Here is a 27471-nt window from a genome sequence, read left to right as displayed (position 1 = left end):
TTAAGAATATCATGCTTAGAATGTATCTACCAGTAGGATGATTGCTCAAAGGATTCTTGCTCCAACTCCCACCATTATTTCTTACCTTACCTTGGACAGTTATTTAACTTATTTGAGCTTCTATTTCCCCATATGTATAAGGGAAATATTAGAATTGTCCTTCCTTCTTTACAATGTTGTTGTGAGGATTAAATGTAAATCTGTATTATACCATATGATTTCATTCATATGTGGAATTTAAGAAACAAAAGAAATGAGCAAAGGACAAAAAAAAAGAGAGGCAAACCACAAAACAAACTCCTAACTATAGAGAAGAATCTGATGGTTACTAGAGAGGAGGTGAGACGGTGATGGGTGAAAGAGGTGATGAAGATTAAGGAGTGCACTTATGATGAGCACCAATGTATGGAGGTACTGTATCACTCTACTGTACACCTGAAACTAATATTACCTTGTATGTTGTAACTGGAATTTAAATAAAACTTAAAAAAACCCAAAAAACTAAACAAATGTACTAAATACTGAAAAGATACAAAGATGATACAAAAGATACAAAAATGAGTTATTTATTAATGATAATTATAAAACCACTAATAGTGTATAACAGTAGGGAAACAGCAGAATTATAGAAATAGCTTTCTTTTTAAAGTTTAGAATTGTTGGGGTGGGAGGGAGGGGAAGGTGGGTGATGGGTATTGAGGAGGGCACCTTTTGGGATGAGCACTGGGTGTTGTATGGAAACCAATTTGACAATAAATTTCATATATTGGGAAAAAAAATAAAGTTTAGAATTGTTAACAGGCTATTTTTTCCTATGTTGCCATGTATACAACAGCAACTACTTTAATGAAAATTCAAAGTAAAACACTTTAACACTTATAAATTTCTTCAAAATTTAGAGAATCAAGATGGTGAATTTAAAAGAAGTTATACGTAAAATAAGTCCTTGATTCCATCAAAATCTGTAGATCATTCAAATTATGAGAGATGTTAAAAATATTGTACTTTTGTTTTTGTTTTGGGGGGGAGGGGCGGGGGGAAAGGGGGGGGGGACAGAGAGAGAGAGAGAGAGAGAGAGAGAGGGAGGGAGGGAGGGGAGGGAGAGAGGGGGGGAGAGAGAGAGAGAGAGAGAGAGAGAGAGAGAGAGAATCTTAAGCAGGCTCCAAGTCCAGTACCCAGTGCTACATGGGGGCTTAATCTCATGACCACAAGATCATGACCTGAGTCAAAATCAAGAGTCGCACGCTTAACTGACTGAGCCACCCAGGGACTCCAAAGATACTGTACTTTGAACCATTACAAATGTTATTCTTAAAAGCTAGTATTTCCCTTGCAATGTTAGTAGGAATAGTGATAAAGTTCAGACTTAGTTTTCCAGTGACATTTTCATGTGCAGAAACAGGAATGAACACGTAACTGTTAAACCAATGGAAAATAGGGGCGCCTGGGTGGCTCAGTCGGTTAAGCGTCCGACTTCAGCTCAGGTCACGATCTCGCGGTCCGTGAGTTCGAGCCCCGCATCGGGCTCTGGGCTGATGGCTCAGAGCCTGGAGCCTGCTTCTGATTCTGTGTCTCCCTCTCTCTCTGCCCCTCCCCCATTCATGCTCTGTCTCTCTCTGTCTCAAAAATAAATAAACGTTAAAAAATTAAAAAAAAAAAAAAAAACAATGGAAAATATATTAATAACTAGCCATAGTCCTCAGAGAAACAATCCCACAGATATTTGTTTGAAAGTCCAAAAACTGTTAGAAAAATAACAAATTCTTGTGCTTAACAACAGGAATGTACGTGGTTTCCACAGGCATATGAACAAGAGGGAGATGCTCACAAACTGAGGACTGCATAAGTGAAGGTCTCTTTAAGGACTGTTGGTCAATTTTTTCAATTAACCTCAAAATGTAGGAGGTAAAACATGACATTTCTATTAAAATTGCTGAGGTATTCAGAAGTAGAATGAATCTAATTCTTCTCAGCAAATGCTTCTATCCTAGGGGTAGGTGTTATTTTTAACTCTAATGAAATTCCACCTTAGTGGGAGCTGTAATATCACAGGGAAAAAACTGCACATGTTTGGTATAGCAGGGTGTGATGTAGTAATGCGTATCAAGCATATTTGGAGAGTTTGCTGAATACCAAACACTACCAGAGACAGGAAAAACAAAAAAATAAAATGAATGAAATGAATAAAAAATGGAAAACAGAAATAGGCCATAAAATGAAATTAAATCTCTCTTGAAATTTAAAACATGTGAAAAAAACTGCAAAGAGTATTTCACAAGTGAAAAAGGATAACAAACACTTTACCACATATACGTACATGTATGTATATGTGTATGTATATATATGTATGTGTATACATACACAGTACACTGAAGGGACACAGAGTAAATACACCCAATACACTGAGAAGACAGAGTAAATGGGTTAGCAGTGAGGAGTCAGTTACTAGCAATATTAACACGTCATTTATTTCACAGTGTACAATACATACATTCATCATTTCATTTAATCCTCAGTCTTCTAAATGAGATAATATTAATCCTATATTATACAATGAAAAATTAGGCACGTGTCTTTCTAAGGAAGTGAGAGTAGAATTTAAAGAGGTTTTCTGACTATAAATTCTCTTTTTCTCAGTGAAAAGGCTACCTTAGGATGAAAAAAGGTGTACAAGAAAACACAGGTCTTTAAAAAGCTAATGCTTAAATTAAAGAACTGATACAGGAAGGAGTTAATTGGTTAATAATTAAGTGAATAAAATAAACACATGTTATGACTCACCTATTGAGTCTACCTTATCTCTGTTTGATTTGCTTTGTGGAAATTTCTCTGCATTCAGTGCCTGAAATTTGTGTCTTGCCCATTGTGTGAGATGGTCAAGCATGGAGAACACAGTCTGTGTACTGAGTTGACACAGATCAGATGCACTGTCTTGGGTATTTATGGTATGCTGATCATCATGCTTTAGAACTGCCATAATTTCTGCATAAACCTAAGAAGAACTCATTTTATAGTTAATAATAGGTGTATATACTATCATTTTACTACTATCTAACTTATAAGACAAAGTACTCTAAGGCAACTGTAAGTCAGTATTGGTAATTTTATAGTCTCTAATAAAATTTTAAATGTACCTACCATATAACCCAACAATTCTATTTTTTGGAATATACCCTCAACACACATACACAAAACTCTTTCACAAGTAAGAACTGCCATAATGCTCACCATGGCATTGTAAAAACAAAAACTTGGAAATAATCATTATTATGGCAATAAACAATGGTACAAGTATAAAATGGAAGTACTATATTATACAGCATTAATTTTAAAAAGGGTGGTTCAATAAATATATATTGGTAAATAAAAAAAGAAAACAAGCAAGTTACAGAACAATTATCTACAATGATGCCATAAAAGAAAACCAAAACCACTCTTATGTGGATCCTGAGAAACTTAATAGAAGACCAGGGGGAGGGGAAGCGGGGGGGGGGGGGGGGGGAGTTACAGAGAGGGAAGGAGGCAAACCATAAGAGACTCTTAAATACTGAGAACAAACTGAGGGTTGATGGGGGGTGGGGGAGAGAGGAAAGTGGGTGATGGGCATTGAGGAGGGCACTTGTTGAGATGAGCACTGGATATTGTATGTAAACCAATTTGACAATTATATATATATATATATATATTAAATAAAACACAATATAGAATAAAAAAAAAAGAAAACCAAAACAGAACCAATTGCATTGAAAAATAAAAATGTCGTGGGGCACCTGGGTGGCTCAGTCGGTTAGGTGTCCGACTTCAGCTCAGGTCATGATCTTGCGGTTTGAGTTCGAGCCCCACATCGGGCTCTGCGCTGACCCCTCAAAGCCTCGAGCCTGCTGCGGATTTTGTCTCATTCTCTCTCTGCCCCTCCCCCACTTGTGCTCTGTCTCTCAAAAATAAATAAATGAAAAAATAAAAAAATAAATAAAAATAAATAAAAAATAAAAAAGGTCTAAAAATATACACATTGGGGTGCCTGGGTGGCTCAGTCGGTTAAGTGTCCGACTTTGGCTCAGGTCATGATCTCACAGTTCGAGGGTTCAAGTCCCGCAGCTAGCTCTGTGCTGACAGCTCAGAGCCTGGAGCCTGCTTCTGATTCTGTGTCTCCCTCTCTCTGCCTCTCTCTCTCTCTCCTTCTCTCTCTCTCAAAAATAAAAATATACACATCAAATTAATATCAGTGATGACTTCTGGAAATATGGGATCAGGAATGGTAGTCAAAGGGCACACTTTTACTTGTATAATTCAATTTTTACATTAAGAACATAGTAATATGCTCTTTATGCCATTAAAAATAATAATTTAAAAAACTGCTATATGTATGTGGTTAAAAAATTAAACTTTACAAAATATCATAAAACAAAAAGTAGAGATGCCTAGGTGGCTCAGTCGGTTAAGCATGACTTCAGCTCAGGTCATGATCTGGTGGTTCATGAGTTCAAGCTCTGTGTGAGGCTCTGCATTGACAGCTCAGAACATGGAGCCTGCTTCGGATTCTGTGTGTTCCTCTCTCTTTCCTTCCCCTGCTCATGCTCTGTCTCTCTCTCTCAAAAATAAACATTTTAAAAAAAATTAAAAAAAATAAAACCAGTAGTAAAATATTCTCCTTTCCCTATCCTAATCCACATTACTGTTTACTATCAGTAATTTCTTATGTCAGTAAAACACTATCAGTAATTTCTTATGTACTCTTTTGTCAAAAAGTTGTATATATACTGGGGCATATTAATATGTATATATTTTTTAATGTTTATTTTTGAGAGAGAGAGGGTGTGTGAGCTGGGGAGGGGCAGAGAGAGAGAGGGAGACAGAGTGCCTGAAGCAGGCTCTGCACCGACTGCAGGGCTCAAACTCAGGAACCGTGAGATCATGACCTGAGCCAAAGTAGGACACTTAACTGACAGGTGCCCCTACAATATATACTAATTTTCTACACTAAGCATTATATAATTCTTTGATCAATAAAAGGTTAAAAAAGATTTCAGGCATTTAGACATGTACATACATAGCCATATACTGATATACATTTCCTAATATGTAGCTTTTCTAATACTAATTACATCAGACAAATGTTTAGACAAACAGAAACCAAATAGAAGGCATCTCTCACCTCCTGCTGATCTTCTTGATTACAACCCAACAAGACATACACTAGAATATGTGGAAGAAGATAGATAGTCACTTTGAAATCGTGTTTCATCATAATGCTACAGCAGGTGAAGATTTTACTGGCAAGATCATGCCGAACCTGTAAACCCAAATGGTTTAGGGACAGTTAAGTAATTTTATACATTTTATTCTATTGATTAATGTAAACACACACACACACACACACACACACACACACACGAGATAATTTATCATTGCAGAGTGGGTATTCTCTTATTTAGAGGCATAGAGAATTTCAGACGACCACCTATTTGGTCACTCTAAATAACTCAAAGTGCCTGAACTGCTGCGACCCCTACAGACAATGTCAACCACTTCAAAATAAATGGCCTTCCCCGCCAACCGTTAATTTATGGATGCATCATGTTTTGTTACAGATTAACCTCCCTAATTACAGTATATTTTATTTAGCTAACATTACATTCAGCATATTAACTCCTTGAACACACACATGAGTAACCAAAATGTATACTCTGGGTCAGTACATTAAGTATAAGACTCGCATTTTTAATAAGTAATAAACAGTGATTAACTACAGGAAAAAAAAATGAAAGAAACAAAACTAAATTACTTGGGATTACAATAAAGTTTTATTGGTATGCTCTAACCTTAGATTTGCCAACATTACTGGTCTCTTATAAAATTTAAAGATTTTTTTCCTTCTCAAATATAAACACCTCACTTAACAACAACAACAACCTAAGCTAAATTAAAGATTCCAGATCTGGAAGTAATTAATGCAATGGTATTCTACATTTCACATAATATATGGTCAGTATGTTCATAAAAACATGAAAAACTTTCTTGAAATTATCAGATAAAAATTATTATAATAATATTTTAAAAAATAGAAATATGAATTAAAAACTAAAGTTGTAAATTTTAAATATGCCTTAAGCATTTCTTGGAACACACAGAACCTTTCTATCAGGCATGTAAAAATCTCATATTAGGAAAACATCAGAAATATACCTCTACTTTTTCATGAAGTTTCATTTCTTATAAATGTTTATTTTTATTTTGGATGAAGTTCAGATAATGTATCCTCTTTTAGAAGAAGCCACAAAGGGATGATATATCTTTTTATTATATAAAAAAATCTTTTTATTATGTAATAAGCCTTCAAAATCCATTTACATCGTTTAAACAGTATCGTTTCACAATGTAAAATGAACAGACATAATAGACATTTTGCAAAAAATCATAGTAATGTGCTTGATAAAATAATTACCATTTTACCCAGAAACTAGTAACAGTAGAGAAACTGTTACTTTCTATTAGTGAATGCTTTCTACAAAAATGTCTATCACTATCAGCACAAATACTTCAATGCCTACTATTTGTGCTACATATATTCAGATAGATGTTCTGGTTTCCTTTAGAATTTCTGTTCAGTTAACTAATTCTGATCAGAGTTCTCTTACCTTTGTTATAAGATAACCTGCCCAAGATGCTGACCATTCTGCAAAGTTATTACCTAATTTACTTAAGTAAATTGGCTTCTTTACTCCAGACCAATCTGTTGACTTCTGAGAACTCTTATATCTGTAATTTTGAAAATTTGTTTATTAAAAAGTATATAAATATATATCCACCTGTTTAGAACTTTAGTATAAAACATCTAAGAAACTATTTCAACTCCTTCACTGACTACCCCACTACTGCCTTGCCTTTATTGAAATATGGTTAAAGACACTACTTTTCCTATATCCTTAATAATGGGGTAGGAGATCATTCTTGCATACCCCAAGTACTTCCAAGTATTTGAGTGTGTCTCCTCCTACCTCTCAATGCTCCTTTTAGATCCTTCCAATTTCATTCTTGTGTAATAATGACTTGTTCCTTTGAGGTTCAAGACACCCAGACATATCATTCTCTGCTCTTCATTATGGGCATTCACCAAACTCAGTGATAATCAAACTCACTGATAGCTTTAGTACATCTCTCAGTGTTTTCTTTCTTTCCAAAGTCTACCACCCTGAGTGACTTCAGTGTCTGTCTATACCATCTAATCAAACTCAAACCTTCTCAACAACTTTCTCCTCTACTTCTTTATCAGGGCTCCCTTGTCAATACAAAGAAACTTCTTCACTTCCAAAATGAACTATTTAGATATCTTACTCTATAGCCCTAGTTTCCTCCTAAATTTCCCATTCACCCAGTTATGCTAACACATTGGCTCTTCATCACTGAGATCTTCTGTCCCTTGACCGTGCAAAACTCTCTTGATCTGTAACACCTTCCTTTCATTACCTCTTTCCTTAACCAGCTTGGTCTTTATGGTCCTTCACTTCAAGAACTCTCATTAATATTCTCTACCCACTCCTTTGCCCTACTATCTTTACCAGCTATATCCCTCTGCTTCTACATATAAAAGCTCTAAATTTAAAAGGTTTTATGGGGTGCCTGGGTGGCTCAGTCAGTTGAGCATCCCAGGGTCATGGGATCAAGCCCCCCAACACTAGGCTCTGTGCTGAGCATGGAGCCTGCTTATGATTCTCTCTCTCACTGCCCCTCTCCTACCCTGCTGCTGCTTGGGCTGTCTGACTTAAAAAAAAAAAAAAAAAAAAAAAAAAAAAGTTTCTAAATATAAAGAGGTAACTAGCAAACAAGGCCAGGCACTGTACCAATGCTCAAAGAAGTAAAATAATTTATACATGGTCACATATCTGATAAGCATGTGACCTAGTATACTTCAAATCATAATTTCTAACTAAAATTAATTTATAATTTTATAGATTCAATCAGTGTTAACAAAATTATTAAAATTTAAAGAAATTATAATATACTTTTTTAAAAAGTAGAGGGAGAAAATATCTTCATGAGGAGGTGAAGGGTGAAAATCTAATCTCTAACTGGGGTTTACTAATGACTTTGGAACTAGCTTTAAATTTTTAAGTTTCTATATTAATTACACCTATCAAGAACTTAAACTCATATTTAATTTAAAGTAGATTTTCAAAGTATTACTGACTGAAACAGAAAAATCAATCCTTTTAGCTTTAATAAATTTTAAATAATTAAAATTATAGAATTTAACCAATGCGCAAACTGTAGTTTTTGACAAGATTATAGGCATATTCACAGTGGAAAATACATTATTAGACATACTGAAAATACTTTTAATGGTAAAAAGTTACATCAAAAATAACATTAATTTTATAATGTTAAAAACAATTTTATAAAAATTGTTTTAACGAGTGTACAGACCTAGTATTTAGATGAGGTTCCAGGATTTCCCGAACATGCTCAGGAAATCTCCTCCACAACTGGTGACCTGGGCCATCAGTCTGCATCTCTCTGCAGTCATAAATAGAAAGTAACTCCTACAAATACATATTTTACATTTGTAAATCTTCAGTGAAGTAGATAAACCTTTCTGATCATCAACATTCTACACATAATAGTTACAAAAATAATTTAAAAATATATAGAATTATAAAAGTTGTGAACTTGCTTAGGACATGTATTTCAATGCTTAAAACCATTTAGGTAACTTAGTAAAGGTCCCAAAGCTGTGGTAGTACTTGAACATGAAGGAAGTTTGTGTTCTATATATGTAATATATACGAGAAATAAGATTTTAAGAACTATTTGGAGGAAATACTGGAAATGTCTATATTTGCAGAAGTATAATTTTTAGAATTTAATCTTTTCTGAATTTTAATGAAAGCCACTACAAATCCAAAATAGTTTTAAAAATTCAAGGTATCTCAAATTCTAGGTATAAAATACTGAGCTCAAAACTGTGAATTGGCTGGCTCAGTCAGCAGAACCTGCGACTCTTGATTTCAAGGTTGAGAGTTCAAAACCCACATTGGGGGTAGAGTTTACTTAAAAAAAAATTGTGAAAAAATGCAAACGTTAAAGACCACTTTACTATTCAAGCCCTCAAATTAAATGGTTATATTTTACTTTCCTGAAAATAAAACAAATGATATTTTATAAATGAAGAAAAAAAAATCTTTGGCTCTAGTATCAATATTCAAAACAAAACAAATATGTTAGGATATTATATCTTCTATCACCTGAGCCCTTTCAATTCCACTGAAAATGACCATATGTAATAGATGTACTATAAGAACTGTCTAGCAAAATATGTACTTTATACTTATATTAGTGTATTTTAGTAAAAGTAAGGAAGTATATGAAAAATTCAAATACAGAAATATCCAGAACCCATTTTCATTTAATTTTAAAATATTTTTAGAGGCGGCTGGGTGGCTCAGTTGGTTAAGCATCCGACTTCGGCTCAGGGCATGATCTCATGCTAAAAGCTCAGAGCCTGGAGCCTGCTTCAGATTCTGTGTCTCCCTCTCTCTCTGCCCCTCCCCTGCTCATGATCTGTCTGTCTCTCAAAAATAAATAAATGTTAAAAAGTTTTTTTTAAATATTATTAAAATTTTGTTTGAAGCCAGCTTTTTTTGATGTTTGGCAAAGTCACTCTAGTTAATAAAAAGCCTCTTTTAATTAGGGAGATCAGCAATTCTTTTTGGGGGTCACCATTTATACTTTCAAAAAGATCAATATACTTACAGTTGTAGACTTTGCTTCGTATTTAATTGAAAAACACAGAAGCAATCCAAAAAGACCTCCACAACTTCCACCCACATACCTATCCAGCCTGGCATTATCAGCAGCAGAGCCCATACACTTTCTTTCCTCTTACTACAGATGACTTGCTTTTGTTTTTAATTAAGGCTACCCCTTCCACTTGCAAACTATACTCCACAACTCTTTGCCTATTAAAAATAGTATTCCACCCTCTCTAACTTTTTTTTTCCTTCCCTTTCCCCATGGTCTTCTGTTAAGTTTCTCAGGATCCACATAAGAGTGAAAACATATGGTATCTGTATAAGCATGACTTATTTCACTTAGCACAACACTCTCCAGTGCCATCCACGTTGCTACAAAAGGCCTTATTTCATTCTTTCTCATTGCCAAGTAGTATTCCATTGTGTATATAAACCACAATTTCTTTATCCATTCATAAGAGACTCTTAAAAACTGAGAATAAACTGAGGGTTGATGGGGGGGTGGGAGGGAAGGGAAAGTGGGTGATGGGCACTGAGGAGGGCACTTGTTGGGATGAGCACTGGGTGTTGTATGGAAACCAATTTGACAATAAATTTCATATTAAAAAAATAATAAATTTTAAAAAAACGGAAAAAAAAGTATTCGATCAATTCTCTCTCTACATTATCATATTCTCTACTCTGCTGAATTGTTCCCAAGCAACATATAAACATCTGTTATTTTTCCTATCTGCATTCCTCCTTCCTTCCCAGCTACTATCTCATTCTTCCACTCTCCTTTATAGACACTTTCTTGTCTTCTGGAACACCACATTCTCCTACCTTACTGACAGCTCCTTCTCAGTTTTCTTACTTGTTCCCTCCTCTTCTCACTGACCTCTCAATGTCCAGGGCTCAATTACCAGAATCTTTTCACCTGTACTCCCTCCAAGAACACATCCAGGATAATTTTATCCATCTCTACAATGAATACCTCCAAATTTATATCTGAAACTCAGACCACTCACCATGAATTCCAGAACTGAATATCTAACAAAACAAAGACATTTTTAATTGAAAAAAATACCATGAAAAAAGACAAGGAACATCAAACTGGAAAAATATTTATGATGTGTGTGACTGACAAAGGGTTAACTTCTATTATATACAAATAAATCTTAAATAGCAATGAAAAATAGCTCTATACCAAAAGAAAAATGGGCAAAGATCATCTAGAAAAAATTCACCAAAAATGCAATAAATACATAAAGGATGATACACCTCTCTCGTAATTAAATACTATTAAAGTAAAATGGTACTATTTTTCATCTGTCACATTGACAAAGATGTAAAATTTTGATACAATGCAGGTTTGTCAAGGAAGCATAAACTGGTAAAACTTTTTTTGATAAAATTTATCAAATGTAAATTCTGTGTTTGCTCTCAGACATATTTTAACCTCTAGATGTTTATATTATTGATATATTCACTCAAGTGCTCGCTGAAGCATTTCTCTCAAAAGCAAAACACTGAATATATCCTAAATGTGTTAAATAAATTTCTTAAATTTGTTAAATAAATTTCTTTCCAATGACTTAATATTCAATATGGATGTACCATAATTATGGTACATCCATATTGAATATTAAGTCACTGAAAAGAATGAATTAGAGATCTATGTACTGACATGGAAAATAACCCAAGACAGACTTTTGAACACAAAAGAAAATCAAGTTACAGAACATGAAGTAATATGATCTCTTTGTTTGGTGAAGACATATAGATTTGTTAAATAAATATATAGAAAATTTTCCAAAGTACCTATAATAATCTGTTAAGAGGGTACATTTCTGTACTGTGAAATTTTATCATGAACTTATGATAATTTTGAACTTTGATAATGAAAATGACAGTTTACAAAAATAAGTTTCCAAAGTATACATTTACAACTTATCAGAATTCAGTAATGTAAAACCAGTACTGACTATACACATTCTTACCTGAATGGCATAAGCAGCTGAATCTTGAGCCCGACTGTTATCGGCATATGCAAGGTAAGCTCTTGTAAGTTCCATCAATAATCCATAGGCAAAGTTTGAATCTTCTACTCCAGTCTCAATAAAAACAAGAAAAAAACAAAGGTAAGGTGTATCAATTTTTTACACTGTACCGTGCCTTATGTAATTAATTTAACTTAGTTACCTAAGTGAATTTAACTTAGAAAAGGAAAGGACATTAAGAGTCAAACTAAGTGTGGTACCAAGGCTAAAACATAATCTGTGGCCAAGAAGCCCAACCTAAGGCTGTTTAGGCTATTAATAAAGGGCATTTGAATCATTCAACTTTTGCAAAGCTCCAAGTTTCATTTTTTGTTTTACTGTTGTTGTTGAAGATTTTATTTTTAAGTAATAGCTACACCCAATGTGAGCCTTGAACTAATGACCCCAAGATCAAGCGTTGCATTTTAATCCTTAAAAAGAAAACCGCAGGGGCACCTGGGTGGTTCAGTTGGTTGAGTGCCCAACTCTTGGTTTTGGCTCAAGTCATGATCCCAGGGTTAGGAGACTGAGCCCACAGTGGGCTCCACGCAAGCGTGAAGGCTGCACTTAAGGTTCTCTCCCTCTGTCCCTCTCCCCAGCTTGTGCGCGCTCTCTCTCAAGTAAGAAAACAACAAAAAACCCCAGAAAATTATATATAAAGCATTTCCTCAATTGCATTTTGTAGAAGCCCAGTCATTTGAGACACTCCAAGAAATAATTTTAACAAACCCTCCTCTTGGAGACTGACAGTGTGCATACTAAGTGATACAGATGCTCTGTTTGATTTGGTTTTAGAGGATTTCCCAAACTCATTTGACCATGGCAACTTTTTATACACTATTAGGACACCCTGGGAAATTAGTTTCCCATGAAAACACTTAGCAACAGTGTTGAAATTTTAATATTTAAATAATCAATTAGGTTTTAACTATTATCATTAGATTGGAAGCTTTTTTATTTATTCATTTTATTTATTTATTAATTTTTGAGAGAAAGAGTGCACGCACACAAGCAGAGTAGAGAGGCAGAGGGAGAGAGGGAGAGAGGGAGAGAGGGAGAGAGGGAGAGAGGGAGAGAGGGATGGGGAGGGGGAGGGAGAGGGAGAGGGAGAGACAGAGAGGGAGAGAGAAGCCCAAGTAGGCTCCATACTCAGCGTGGAGCCCAATGTGGGCTTGATCCCATGACCCTGGGATCATGATCTGAGCTGAAATCAAGAGTAGGGCGCTCAACCAACCAGGCACCCCTAGGTTGGGAAGCTTTTTAAAAAGAACACAGCACACTAGTCTGGACTCCTACTTTATTACAGTTTTTGGCTCTAGATCTCTGTAATAGTATTAAGGAAAAAATTTAGAAGTTACCTAAATTGTCTAGTTTAGATCACGGTGCCACTAAGGATAACCTGAACAGTTCTTTGTAAATGAAATATAGAAATTTGAATAGGACAGAGAACTCTTCTTGTCATCCCAAATTACCATTACTTACCACAAATGTAAAATCTTTTCCTTGGCTTTCAGTTGTTGAGAAATCTAGTCGACCTGGATCTACTGCCCCCAATTCCCCTAAACATTCCCCACAGAGCAACCGAGCTTGAGAGTTTGCATCCTGGCAACCTTTCAAAAGCACCGTTACCAGCTGGGAGATAACAGGTTCCACTGTTTCACTATCTGTTGCATATTTTATCAGTTTTTCCTAAAAGTAGAAAGAAAATTGTACATAATTTTCACAAACTAGTATATTTTCCTAACTAGAAAGCTTAAAAATATTAAGGAATACCTGACATAAACACTGACAAAATTAAATTCCTGTATCTGCAGTATTTTCAGCTAGTTTTTGATGAGTTCACATAACATAGTTCACAACATATTCTGTAGGAACATTGTTTTAGAAATTTTTAATCCTTAATCCATTAAACAGTTCCTATTATTATACTAGTATACAAAAATAAATAAGACACAGACTTATCCCAATGAGTTCACAGTCTAAGGGGAAAATAGATGTGCAAATAAGTAATTAAAATACCATATGATATGTATAATAGCAAATACATTTAGAAGGAAAGGAAGCAATGAAGAAGATGAAAAAGAACTCAGAATAACTTTTCAAGGACAGTGGACAGATATTCACGTAAGTCAACAAGGAAGAGCTATTAGGTAAAACAAGAAGACTGAAAAGTATATTAAAAAACTAGGTAGAGAAGGACCAAAAATGGGGAAATGGTTCAGTGGTGGTGATAAAACAATATGTTGGTCCATGTAATCTTTTTTCATCAATCTCCTGAGGATGCTGAAAACCTGTCAAGTAAGAAGAGACTATTTTCAAGCCAATGGAAATTCACATACTGTACTCGTGTAACCACTTAGGAACTACTTCTTTTATAGTATTTTCTCTCTTGCAAAAGTAAAGCATACGTGAACATCTCAAACTTCATGTTGAAACTATGGTTCAAATTAGGGTAATCACTTCAAAAGAAAAATGAAAAGGCATTTTAACTCTTCCACAGTCTTCGGCAGTCTATCACTTAAATAACATTATAGGTTAATTCAGGCATAAATACCTGAAAAATGAGCTCATAATAAAAATAGCAAAACTAATATATGAAATTATAAACATTTACTCACTTGCTAAAACTAGAAAATATAAGGTCACTTTATTTGGCAGAGATAAATGCAGTTCAATGCAATACATGTTATGAAACACTAAATGAAAAGTAAAATACACTTATCTCCTATGTACTTAAAAATGTTTTCACTTCACTTTTAGGTTAAATTGATTTTTATTTTTCAGCAAAGATACTGAATTCCAAAAGAGTTTTAAAAATGAGTGTGTGTTCACTGCCTCTATTTAAAAATGCTTTTTGAAATAAGCCATACAGAGACAGATACCATATGGTTTCACTCTTATGTGGATCCTGAGAAATTTAACAGAAACCCATGGGAGAGGGGAAGGAAAAAAAAAAAAAAAGAGGTTAGAGTGGAAGAGAGTCAAAGCATAAGAGACTCTTAAAAACTGAGAACAAACTGAGGGTTGATGTGGGATGGGAGGGAGGGGAGGGTGGGTGATGGGTATTGAGGAGGGCACCTTTTGGGATGAGCACTGGGTGTTGTATGGAAACCAATTTGACAATAAACTTCATATAATGAAAAAATAAATAAATAAATAAAAATAAAAATGCTTTTTAACATTCAGACCCAATTTTATCATTTTCCAAATGCCTAATGAGTTGTTAAAAGAAATCTGTTTGCTCTAATTATTTGAAATACCATTTTTATCATATCCTAAATGTCCATTTACATAAAGGTCTACATTTGAACTTTCTATTCTTTCCCCCTGGTGTGTTTATTCATGCACCAGAATCATATTGTATTAACTATACAGGCTGTAGAGTATGGTAATGTCTGGTAGAGATACTAAACCCTCATGGTTACTTTTTCCCCTCAGAGTTTTCTTAGCTATTTTTATGTTGATTTTCCCATATAAGCATTGGTATGAACTTTTGTTTTTCTAAATTTTTTTTAATGTCTATTTATTTTTAAGAGACAGAGAGCACAATCAGGAGAGGGGCAGAAGACAAAGAGAGATACGGAATCTGAAGTAGGCTCCAGGCTCTGAGCTGTCAGCACAGAGCCCAATGTGGGGCTTGAACCCATGTACTATGAGATTATGACCTGAGCTGAAGTCAGATGCTTAACCGAGTGACCCAGCTGGGCACCCCTAGTCTGAACTTTTCTAGTTAACAAAAACAAGCAACTTGTTGGCATTCTTTTGGGATAGCATTAAATTTATAAATTAATCTAGAGAGAACTGAAATCTTTGTAATATTGAGTCAACCTAACAGATAAATAAGGGATAGTTTCCATTTGCTTAAACCTACTACCTTTTTGTGTCTTTCAGGGTTTTTCTTTATTGGTTTATCCATTTCTCATTATGCTTATTACTAAGCATATTATCTTTTTCTGTTACTGTTGTAAATTGGGTCTTCCAACAAATCTTCCACCTAGTTATTGCTTATTATATAAAAGTTATTTTTTATATGTTGATTTTATATCCTACCTTACTGAATTAGCTTTCTCATCTGAGTAGTTTTATTGATAATTCCCTATAGTTTTTCAACTATAATAGCATATCATCTGCCCAACATATGTCCTTCTGGGATTTTACCACAGAAAATCACTTCAACCTGAGTACCATCAGTGATCAGAAAGATCTTAGATGGTTGTTCAGTTTTATCTATAGTCTGATTTTTCTAACATAGAAGAAAAAATTCCCTGCTATCCACTGACCTTAGGTATCCTTTATACCCCTCAAAAACGGATTCTTCCTTACAAGTAAGAAGCATAAACTGTCATTTCTTTAATGTCAATGACCCTCTGGGGGCTACCCATTAAAACAAGGCTTTTGCAGGGGCGCCTGTGTGGTTCAGTTGGTTGAGTAACTGACTTCAGCTCAGGTCATGATCACAGTTCATGGGTTCAAGCCCCACATCGGGCTCTGTGCTGATGGCTCAGAGCCTGGAGCCTGCTTTGGATTCTGTGTCTCCTTCTCTCTCTGCCCCTCCCCTGCTCATGCTGTGTCTCTCTCTCTCAAAAATAAACAAAGATTAAAATAAATAAAAAAATAAATTTAGAACAAAGCTTTTTCAGGGTCAGTCCATCAAAAAGGTCAAGTATAGAAGGCTACAGCAGCCATCCTATCAACTGTCATAGCATCTTTTATGGTTTCCTTTTTCATTACATTATACCCAATTGTTTGTTTAGCCAGTTTTACCACAATTTTAGCTCTATTTATTTAAAGCACCTCCTTTCAACATATTCCTGAAGTATCTTTTCCTCTCCCTCTGGTTAAGAACTGAACTTTTATAAGAATATCTTTTGCATTTGCTCTCTCATGGACTCTCACAGCATCTACTACAAAGACTCTTTGACTTCGAACCCTGTTTTCTTATATCAGTTTCTTGTTCAGGTATTGCTACAGGTTCAGCCATCCTCTAGAGCTGCAATGTCCAATATGATAGCCACCATCCACATGAGGCTATTTAAATTTAAACTAAGAAAAATTAAATAAAATTAAATACCTAGTTCCTTATCATACACTTTAAGTGCTCAGGAGAGCCACATGTGGCTAGCAGCTATAACTGGACAGTGCAGATACAGAACATTTCCATCCTCATAGAAAATTCTTTTGGATAGCACTATTCTAGAACTTATCTGATTTGCTTTCAACACTGATGTTACTTTCTTGTCATAGGTGGGGGGAAAAAACCCACTTCCTTCTCTCTTTTTTTGTAGGTGTTTTAGGCCAGTGGGGATACGGCTACAAAGACATGTATCTCTGGATTCCTTCCCTTCTTTTCTTATCTTCGCTGGTTCCTCCAAGCCATTATCTTTAGTTTTCTTACTAACCTAAAGTAAATTTATCCAGCTATAAATTGATTCTAAACTAAATTAACCTGTACTTAAAAATACCCAATAACAATCTATGGACATTACATCTTACTCACACTACTTTATGTGACCTTCAAGGCTCTTGTAAGTACATTTACGTTCTTACTATGCCTAGCTAATCTATTAGCACTGGGGCTTTACATTGAAGGAAGGCTTGTTAGGGTATTACCACGTGTGATTTTTGTTTTGTGACACAGGTGGAAAAGTTGGGCAGTTGTGGCTTTTCTCTAAGAATATAAGCAATTTCCTTAAGTTCTCAGATTTAGTCATTTACATCTAAGAAGTGATAATCCATACAAAGTTTCCTAATATTTGACCAGGACCATATCATCCACTTAGAAACAACCTAAACTAGGAAACCTCTAGGCCAAGAGGAGAAATCCTCTGCTATTCATAAATCCCTATATAAAATAAAAAGCTAAAAGCCCTTTAAATTACCTGAAACCCAGGTAGAGGTTTGGGGCAAGGTGTAAGCACAGAGTAGTTTTGATGAAGTAAGTGCAGGGCAGGGAATGAAGTAATTACATGCCCTGTAATTGGCAATGTGGATTCAGTTAGGCGAGTATAAAACCTACATTCAAGGAGATTCAAGGCTCCTCACCTATGGTAGGACCATTTCCACATAAGCTGCTACCCACATTGGTCACACAAGTTCACTGACCCAGAAGTCAGAAAGAGAGAAAGAGAGAGATAGAGAGAGAGAAAAGGAGAGCATGAGTGGGATAGGGGCAGAGAGAGAGGGAGACACAGAATCTGAAGTGGGCTCTAGGCTCTGAGCTGTCAGCACAGAGTCTGACATGGGGCTCGAACTCACAAACCATGAGATCATGACCTGAGTTGAAGTTGGACACTGAACTGACAGAACCACCCAGGCAGCCCACCATCATGTATATCTTTCGTCCTAAGTAACTTAAATGCTTCCTTTTATCATGAAAACAAACATAACCTGGTTTAATCCCCTAACTCATGAGAGTGTTAGGCTTTCACATCTTATAAACTCTTGATATGCAAAAATGAGTACCTCAGTTAATTTTTGTCTATTTTATAGCCTTACAGTGATCTAGTACTTTAAACACCAGTTCTCACGGTCATCAAGGTTAGAGCCAATCTACGGTATGTTGCCCAAGAAAAGAATAAACTTCACTGGCATCATAAAAGAGTAAACTTAAAAATTTAGTTTCTTTAAAACAAGAAGTTAATTCAGTCAAAATGTAAAATGGCAAAATTACTGAGATTTTATATGACGAGTATCTATAGGAAATTATATGAGAAGACACACGAACTGCTGCTATTGTGTACACACACACTCTTACTCAGGAAGATGCAGTAACCAAAAGACAACTGTCAAATTATGACCCTTCAAAACAACAACAAAAAACTCTGCAAATCCCCAGTATTCAACCTCAAAAGGGATCTCATGGATTAGTAATTCTAAGATCTGATAATCTTGGTAAAATAAGAATTACTTCTTTCATTGAATCTACTGAAACTCAAGCAAATATGCCAACCTGTCATCTTTTCTTTGAGCTTCCTACATTTCTATAGCTTTTTAATTATTTTAGTATACCTGATTTTTATACAAAGTTTCCTTCAAGCTTGTAAGAGCATGAATACGAACATCTACATTTTCATGTTGAATTGCTCTCATGGATAGTTGAAGAGTTGTCTGAAGATCAGTACTCTCAGAGGTCTCCTATATAAAGAACACAGAGATACACTTATCAGTTAATGACTTCAAAAACCACAATTTCATGCCATGACAATTTCATACCATAGTTTGTAGCACAACATAACTAGAATCCTCCCACAGCTTTTCAGGGCATGAAGCTATGGCAGCTTCTTCTTTGGGGGACTGTAAGTAGGGACATAGTAATCTGGGAAGTAAGGGCACAAGTACTGTATTATTTGCTTTCTATGTAAAAATCTATGTAATCCAATAACGTCTTTGACCTAAATACTGAAATTCCCTTCTAAAAAAAGTATCATAGCTGTGATAGGATTATCTAATCATAAAAATAGCCATTGGAATATGACTATATTATTCCTAGATGTGATTCTACAGAACCTCTGTTCAATGTATTGGAATTTGGGAACAATTTTGCCCTAAGACATAAATTAAAAATCAAATACCTTTCTGTATTCCTGTAGAACTGCTTTTATCTTTTTTAATTCTGGATGATCAGGTAAAAAATATATTTCATGAAGAAAATCTTGCACAGCATCCCTAATAGTTAATTGGAAAACAAAAAAATTATATGCAAAGAGTATGAATAGTAAAAAAAAATAAAGCAGAGGTTGAAACTATAGCCAATTTAAGTCACACTGAAAAGTGCTAGTGGGGGTGCCTGGCTGGCTCAGTCAGTAGGGTATGTGACTCTTGATCTTGGGGTCATGAGTTCAAGCCCCAGTAAGGGTGTGTGTGTGTAGAGATTACTTAAAAATAAAACAAAAAAATCTTTAAAAAAAAAAGTGCTAGTGGATTAGTGATGTGCAAAATATTCTTCCTAACCATGTCTAGTGGTTAATAGTGGCAAATAATCAAATCTAAGAAAATCACCCTGTTGTAGTAGGTTATGTTGGTGGCCCAAAATAAACTCTACTTCTTCACAGTCACTTCCTCTTCAATTTAGGCTAGCTGTGTGACTTGCTTTAACAAACAAAATGTGGCAAAATAAACGCTGTGCCAACTTAAGGCCGATGTGTTAAAAAGGTTTGGCAACTTCTGGTTTGGTGCCCATCAGAGACCTAAGTCACCATATAAGGTCACCAGCATGGACAAGCTACATGAAAAAAGAGAGGCTCCAAGAGTACATGGAAAGAGACAGAAACTCAGTCAAGTCTACCTTCTGGCTGACTGCAGCCACACCAGTGACTACTGGCAAGACCAACCAAAGAATCTATTGCTGAACCCAGTCCAGATTGCAAAATTATGAGTAAATAAAAATGCTTGTCACTTTAAGACACTTGATCTTAGAGCGGTTCATAGTGCAGCAATAGATAGCCAAACCCAACCTTAAAACACAAATTCTCATAAAGAATTTGAAAAAAACATATAAATCTTATTGAGGCTACAATTTTTAATTTGCATCAAATATAATACTCTAATCTATCTGAATCCCAATAATAGATTTCTAAATTCTAGTCTTCATTCACTTATGCCACAAATACATATCAAGTAACTATCATATGCCACTATGTGTTGGACACTAGTGATATAAAAATAAAGGAAGCTGAAAAAAATTTCTTTATTCAGGGAGCTTAAGGTGTTCTAACTAGCACGAAATGAAGGAGAGATTTTTTAAAAAAAAATTTTTTTTTTTAAACATTTTATTTTATTTTTGAGACACAGAGAGACAGAGTATGAACAGGGTAGGGGCAGAGAGAGAGGGAGACACAGAATCTGAAATGGGCTCCAGGCTCTGAGCTGTCAGCACAGAGCCCGACGCAGGGCTCGAACTCACGGACCGTGAGATCATGACCCGAGCCGAAGTCGGATGCTTAACCGACTGAGCCACCCAGGCGCCCCAAGGAGAGATTTTTTTATATGAAAAGGTAGAGAAATAACTGCTGCATAATAAAAAGCACTGATACACTATTTATATAATAATCCAAAAGTATTTGAAAGGTGATCCACATCAGTGTTTATGTTGTTCTATCATACTCAAAATATCAAAAGCACTTTATTGAAAAAATCCCTACATTAATCTTTTCTTCTGTACCTTTTCCCTGCTTAGACAGTTATTGAAAATGATTAATGGGAATAGCAGTAGCATGTGTGTGGGTGGGTAAGCAGGTAAATAAGTAATACTTAAACCCTTTTCAGAAACAAAAAACTACAACATGTAACAGTAAATGCAAACACAGAAACAACTTCAAAATGCATACAAACAAATTCTAGGCTAAATTAGCAGCTGGTTTGAAATACAAAAATGGGAGTAATGTACGTTCTTCATACAGGTAAGCTACAGCACAGTCTGTTTTGGAAAATCTTGAGAAAAGGTTTTAAGAAATAAGATGTGACCAGATTTTGGAAAGCCTTGAACATCAAGATAAGCAATTTGAAATTCATCAATTAGTAAGTGGGAGAATCACAAAATGTCTCCATATGCTGGAATAAATTGATAAAAGAGATGTTTTTAAATATGAACAATATGAAGAAATGGGATAAAAGCCTAAAGGAAGGGAGGCTGGTTAAGAGACTAATGCAATGAAGTAATAAGAGTTTCAACTAAGGAAAGTTATAGAAAGTAGGTGAACATTCCTCTTAACCTTTTTCATATTCAACTTTTAAGCATGAGAAGAAAGGTAAATTTAGCCTCACTTCTTTCAAAACTGATGAAAATAATTTTGACTTGTTGATCTACTAATGTTTTAAATACTATAATGAATCAATGTCACAACTGAAATAGTATCAGTTCGATATGCACTGACTTAACGCATGTCAATTTTTTTTTAAAGCGTGTCAATTATTTTTGTCTGATGGACTCTCAATTAGAAAGAATGTGACCAATTCCACATTACCAGTAGCAATTCTAATATCCTGAGACATAAATATACAGTAATAAAAAGTTGTAATCCTTACTATTAATTTCTATTACAATAAATACCTGTTTTCAATTATGAGGTAGTGAAATATAGCTGCAGTTTCTTTAGGCTGGATGTGTATGAGAGGCAACAAAGCTACTATCACATGACTGAGAAGGGAACCAAGATAAGCATGGTCCAGGCAACGAACAAAGCAATCCCAAGCTCTATGTGAAAAAATAAATAAAAGTTAAAAATCACATTATTTTTATTATTAGTAAATCTCCATCAATGAGTTATTAGCTGGGCAAACAATGATACATACAAATATTAAGATTACAAGGCAGCTGTAAAAATGGAATAAAGATCAGTACTATATATGCAAACAGTGATTTCTTTAATGCATCAAGTCAAAAAAGCAAGGTAAAAATAGTGCTTATAATATGCTCCCTTTTGGGGCAGGGTTCATAGAAAAATAAGGGTGTGAGTGTGTGTGCATTTGGTTTATACTTTTAAAAAGAGGAGAATTATACAAAAATTAAGAAAAATAGATACTTATCATGGTCAGAAATTAAAGCTAGATTCACAAATTTGAATTTCAGACAATGTTTATGTTTTACATGAATTTAAAGGGGAAAAAAGCACTTCTAAAAATTTTAAACAAACTAAAACAACTAAACCTAACTTAATATCAAGTGGGTGGCATATGTACACAGAAGAGAACTGCTTCACATGACTTTAAAACGTATTATTCAGACTCTCCACCTCCAATAGGTACAGTCTTAAGGACAAAAGGACCTCTGAAAAAAACAAAAATCCATATGTAAGAAAGAAACAAACAAATAAAGGAAAAAAGGACCTTCAAAAAGCTTAAACTGCACTGAGTAGTCTGTTAGTAGTAACACTGAAATGATATTAAGTCAAATTAAATTAGAAATCCCATATGCCAAAATCTCCATGGCCTGAAAAAAGTGTGGGAAAGGGTCTTAAGGAGTGAATCTATTTTTAAAAGATATTTAAGGGGCCAAACAACCACATGTGTGACACATGCACCTTATTTGGATTCTTATTCAAACAAACCAACACCTTTGGGAAAACAATCTTTGAGACATTTGGGGAAATCTAAATATGGACTGAGTTTTAGATGATATTAAGGAATTCCTATTAATTCTGCTAAGTGTAATAATTCACGATGGTTGTATTTTTTTTTTTTTTTTTAATGCTTTACCCATTAGATACATCAGAGGTATTTCTAAGTACAGTGATTTGATACTGGGGTTCTCTTTAAATCATTCCAACTAACAATAGGTGGAGGTGGTCAGTTAAGTAAGATTAGTAATGTTGATAACTACTGAGGTTGGGAAATAGGTATGGAGGGGTTCACTATACTATTTCCCAGTATGTTAAAAGATTGCACACTAGTGTATCTTTAAAGAAGTAAACATATTCCCTTTCAATACAAGTATTCTTTCCATCTTTATTACTCACAGTCTGAATCCCTCAAAGAGATAAGAATTCAAGTTAGTGTTACTGGGAAATGCAAATACTCTAATGAACTCAGGCAGTCATTTACCTGCAACACAATTCAGGAAAATCATCCTTGAATCTCAGGCCAGTTCTTAGCGTGGTCATCATCTTCACCCTCACAGAACTGACATGTTTTGGTCCCATCAACTTCATCAAAGACATCAAACTATTCAGAGCCTATAAAGTAAGCAGGGATTTAAAGTAAAGCCTATAAACAAGCCCACAGGAGCAGATGAGCCCTAAGGTAAAGTGCATCCCACACACATCTCAGAGTAGTACCTATTTCTGGCAACACAATGTCTAAATGTTGGTCAGTTCATTCTGTTCAAATTCTTATGTAAGTAATGAACTTGAAAAATACAAGCTGAGTTCTGGTGTTTTTTTTCTCTTGTGAAGGTAATTTGTTACTTTTGTCCTGGTGGTCCTTTAGAACCGTAATTTTCAAATTTATTAAGAACATCAATACCTATTGTTTAATTTTCTTCCTGTTCATCCCAAATTCCTATGCGGCACATGCATTTCTGTCCTAACGGTACTAATTTCAACATACTCTGAATTTAGTAAAATAAACAAGTAACTGATGACATACCCCCAAAATAATGTACACATTTTACTGTATGTGGAACACAGAATTGGGACTTGTATCAACAGCTCCAGGTTCTAATGAAAGTGTAAAGAAACTCTCTAGTAAACCTTACCTCTGTGCCAAAACATACAAGCTTCACCTGGGTGGTTCAGTTGGTTGAGCATTGTTGGACTCTTGATTTCGGCTCAGGTCATGATCCCAGGGTCGTGGGATTAGGCCCCACATCTGGCTCAGTGCTGACAGCACAGAGCCTGCTTAGGATTTTGTCTCTCTCTCTCCCTCTCCTTCTCTCCACCCCTCCCCCACACTCACACGTGCTCTCTCTCTCTTAAAATAAAAAAAAGACTCCACGGATACAGAACAGAAGTTACCTAGGGGATTAAATTTACCAGTTGACACCAACAGAGTAAGTACTGGCTGCTGAATTAGAATTTTATATTGTATCATGTCTTTCCTGGTTCCTCAAGGTTATTAAGAGAAGAGTAGAGACTGAAATAAAAGCTTCCACTCAGATTTTTTTACTGTAATTTTACTGACTGCAAAGATGGAAAACAATAAAAAGGGAAATTTAATCAGTACTAAAATTCTAACTCAATCTAGGAACAAAAATTTCCAGTTGTGACCAACTGTTAGAGCAGTCATACTGAAACTTCACTGTGTCAAATGCATTTATTTATTTTTTGAGAGAACAAGCATGCATGTGGGGGAGAGGGAGAAAGAGAATCCCAAGCAGACTACACACTCAGCACAGAGCCTGACCTGGGGCTTGATCTCCCGACTGTGGGATCATGATCTGAGTTGAAATCAAGACTCGGATGCCCAACTTACTGAGCCACCAAGGTGCCCTGTGCCAAACACATTTAAACATAAATCAATAGATACTGAAGTTACTTAACTTTACATAGTTTAACAATTTTCAGTTTTCAAAAACACCATGGGCCATAACTCATAACACACCAATTTGGACCAATGAACTCAATTATGCAACTTTTGTTTGAGCTATCAGAGACTGCTGGTCTCTTTTCTTCCCACTGAGCTAGACGGGGTGAGGTCATGAGCCTGATGCCATTGGGGTCATCACCTGGAACTTATGTACAAAGTCAATCCAGGGGAATTTGAGCTAAGAGATGAATTCTGAGAACACTGTATCCAAAGCTAAGTTATGCCCAAAGCTATATTATTCTTACACTTTTAGTCACAGAGCCAATAAATTCTTTTAAGCCAGTTTGGGTCGGGTTTTTGGTCCTTTATAAACAAAAGAACTATGAACAATATAATTCCTCTTTTTAGAGTCCCTAAAAGCCTATAAAGGGATATAAGGATTCAGAATGTCATGTTTATTTATCATCTTTGAATGTTTGTAGCTACAAGCCAAAGTCATATCTCCTATATATTCTATATGAATTCCAGAACTTTGCAACTTAACTATCACTACCTACCATTTTCTTATCTTCAATGCCAACACTGGAGCTCAGTAACTGCATGTTAAAAAAGGCCAAAATTCCCAACAACTTAGGTTGCAAGTAATCAGCCTAATGAAAAAAAAGAAACACATAAAACAGATTTTATGTAAGTTTTATACAGATCAAATTTCATAAATCAGTAACAATTTATTCAACATCATTTCTATATTACCTAACTATGTTAGAGTACTGGAAGTAAGCATTTGGCGAATTTTCTCTAAAAATATATATTTTCACATCTAGTATTTTAAAAATTAGTAAAGCTGATCTATAATCACCAAGATAAAATATGATTAAACAGTACTCTACAATAAAAAACCTGTGAGCTTTTGAATTATGGAGTGTGCTGGGGTGGGATCCTCAGGATGTGACTCACACAAGGACCCAGAGTGGAGAGGATATTTAATTGTTATAAGAATGGAAAAAGACTAAGTGTCCTTATCTAGAACATTTAGAGCTAAGACAGAAAAAAAAAGTACTTGAATAAGGAAAAAATAAGCTGCTAGAACATCGGTCTGAAACAGAGGTCAGTATCATCTGAGGTAACACTGGTAAAAAGGGAATAGGATTAATTTTTTCTTGAAAGAGGATCCTGGAGGAAAGGGTATGGGCTTTAAGTCAGCCAAACCTGGGTTTGAATCCCAATTTTGCCCTACCTAGTGTGTGATGCTGGATAAGTTACTTAACTCCTCTGAGTCTGTAAAATGAGAACACCTATTGCACAGAGTTGTAATAGAGATTAAATAAGATAACATGCATTAAGCACTAAGAATATAGTAAAGTGTTGCTTCTGCAGCAGGAGCCATTATGGGGAGCAGCAGCCATGGCTCTGCTCTACCCTCTGGCCATTGGCCTCAACGAGAGCGACAAGGTGACTAAGAGCATGAACAAGTTGAGGTGTAGCAGCTGCTGCAGGCGCCTCATCAACCACACCAAGTTTGTGTGGCACGTGATCTGAGAGGTGTGTGGCTTCACCCTGTGCAATGGAGCTGCTCAAGGTTTCCAAGGACAAGTGCGATTTCAAGTTCATCAAGAAAAGGGTAGGGACACACACACATCTGTACCAAGAGGAAGAGAGAGGAGCTGAGCAACGTCCTGGCAGCCATGAGGAATGCAGCAGCCAAGAAGGACTGAACCCCTCTCCTCTGTACGTAATAAAGCCTTTTTTGGGGAAAAAAAAAAGAATATAGTAAAGTGTTACATTTAAGTTGTTAATATTATTACAAACTGGGAATGCAAGTACCCTGCAAAGAATATTAAAATATTTATAAATGGGCAAGGAAGGGGGCAGAAAAAGCAGGAGAGGAGTGGCAAAGCATTTTCCAACTCCACAAGTTGCATTGGTTGATGTTGAGGCACCTGATTTAGGTATCTACAGATTACATACAATGCCAAGAGGAGAGAGGGGTAGGTGGATGTGTACTAGCACATAGTAGAAAGTTAGGTGTTGATCATGTCTCTCCAGATTAGATATTAGGACAAACTTTTTTCTTGCCAAGCACAGAGAATCATCTGTTTGTCAATCCAAATTACACTTAATTTGCAAACTTCTGATTTGGATTAAGACTCAGTTTAGGCTTAATAAGCCACAATTCACCAATCACATGGATCCAGCCCATGCTTCTTAAATGAAAAGCAGATATAGATGGCACTCACAGTCTGCCAACATTCTAATTGTAAAGCTCTTGCATTTAGACAATAATTCATTAATCTGCCACTCACTAAATATGTATTACGTATGTCTAGAATATGGTGCCAGGTATAGGTGGCAAGATCAGCAAAGTCACTTTCCTCCTATTAGCTTACATGGGAGACTAATACGAGTGGAAGACATTCAATAAATATATAAATAAGGTTGAGATAAGTGCTAAGGGAAAAACACCCTTATCACATGATAGAGAAGAATTGGGATGTGGGAGTTTAGGTAGGGTGATCAGAAAACTCTGAGAGCTAAAGAATGAGGAAGATTATTCCAAATAAAGAGACTAAGGCAAAGGCTCTGACACAGGGAAAATCTTGATATTTTTAAAAACCACAACAAAACAAACAAGAAAGGAAGAAAAGTGTTGCATAATATGAGGGTGGAAAGGTACGTCAATCACATAAAGCTTTATAGATTTCATTTTAAGAGCAACAAAAACCATAAAAGGAATTTAGACAGGG

At 35.4% G+C, this 27471-nt stretch overlaps 1 protein-coding gene and 1 pseudogene across 3 annotated transcripts in view; one reads left to right on the top strand and one right to left on the bottom strand.

Moving 5' to 3' along the window:
- ATR (ATR serine/threonine kinase) overlaps positions 1–27471 on the bottom strand; it is a 99543-nt gene that overhangs the window by 41066 nt on the left and 31006 nt on the right. For all 3 annotated transcript variants that reach the window (XR_008422563.1, XM_053903757.1, XM_053903758.1), the window contains 11 exons: positions 25285–25377; positions 23306–23436; positions 21816–21959; positions 19339–19432; positions 18776–18901; positions 13250–13456; positions 11729–11842; positions 8425–8540; positions 6639–6759; positions 5156–5293; positions 2782–2992 (listed from right to left, as the gene is read on the bottom strand). Coding sequence is in view for 2 of the 3 variants with exons in the window: in XM_053903757.1 (XP_053759732.1) it covers positions 2782–2992; positions 5156–5293; positions 6639–6759; positions 8425–8540; positions 11729–11842; positions 13250–13456; positions 18776–18901; positions 19339–19432; positions 21816–21959; positions 23306–23436; positions 25285–25377 (1495 nt within the window). In the remaining variant the exon portion in view is untranslated. The remainder of the gene's footprint in view (positions 1–2781; positions 2993–5155; positions 5294–6638; positions 6760–8424; positions 8541–11728; positions 11843–13249; positions 13457–18775; positions 18902–19338; positions 19433–21815; positions 21960–23305; positions 23437–25284; positions 25378–27471) is intronic.
- Positions 26132–26471, top strand: LOC109260354 (60S ribosomal protein L36-like; annotated as a pseudogene).

Source organism: Panthera pardus, unplaced genomic scaffold (genome assembly GCF_024362965.1).
Source record: "Panthera pardus isolate Hobbes unplaced genomic scaffold, ASM2436296v1 HiC_scaffold_16, whole genome shotgun sequence".
In the NCBI taxonomy this organism is placed as follows: Eukaryota; Metazoa; Chordata; class Mammalia; order Carnivora; family Felidae; genus Panthera; species Panthera pardus.
Note: the sequence above shows the minus strand (reverse complement) of the source record. Positions and strands in the feature narration are given on the sequence as shown.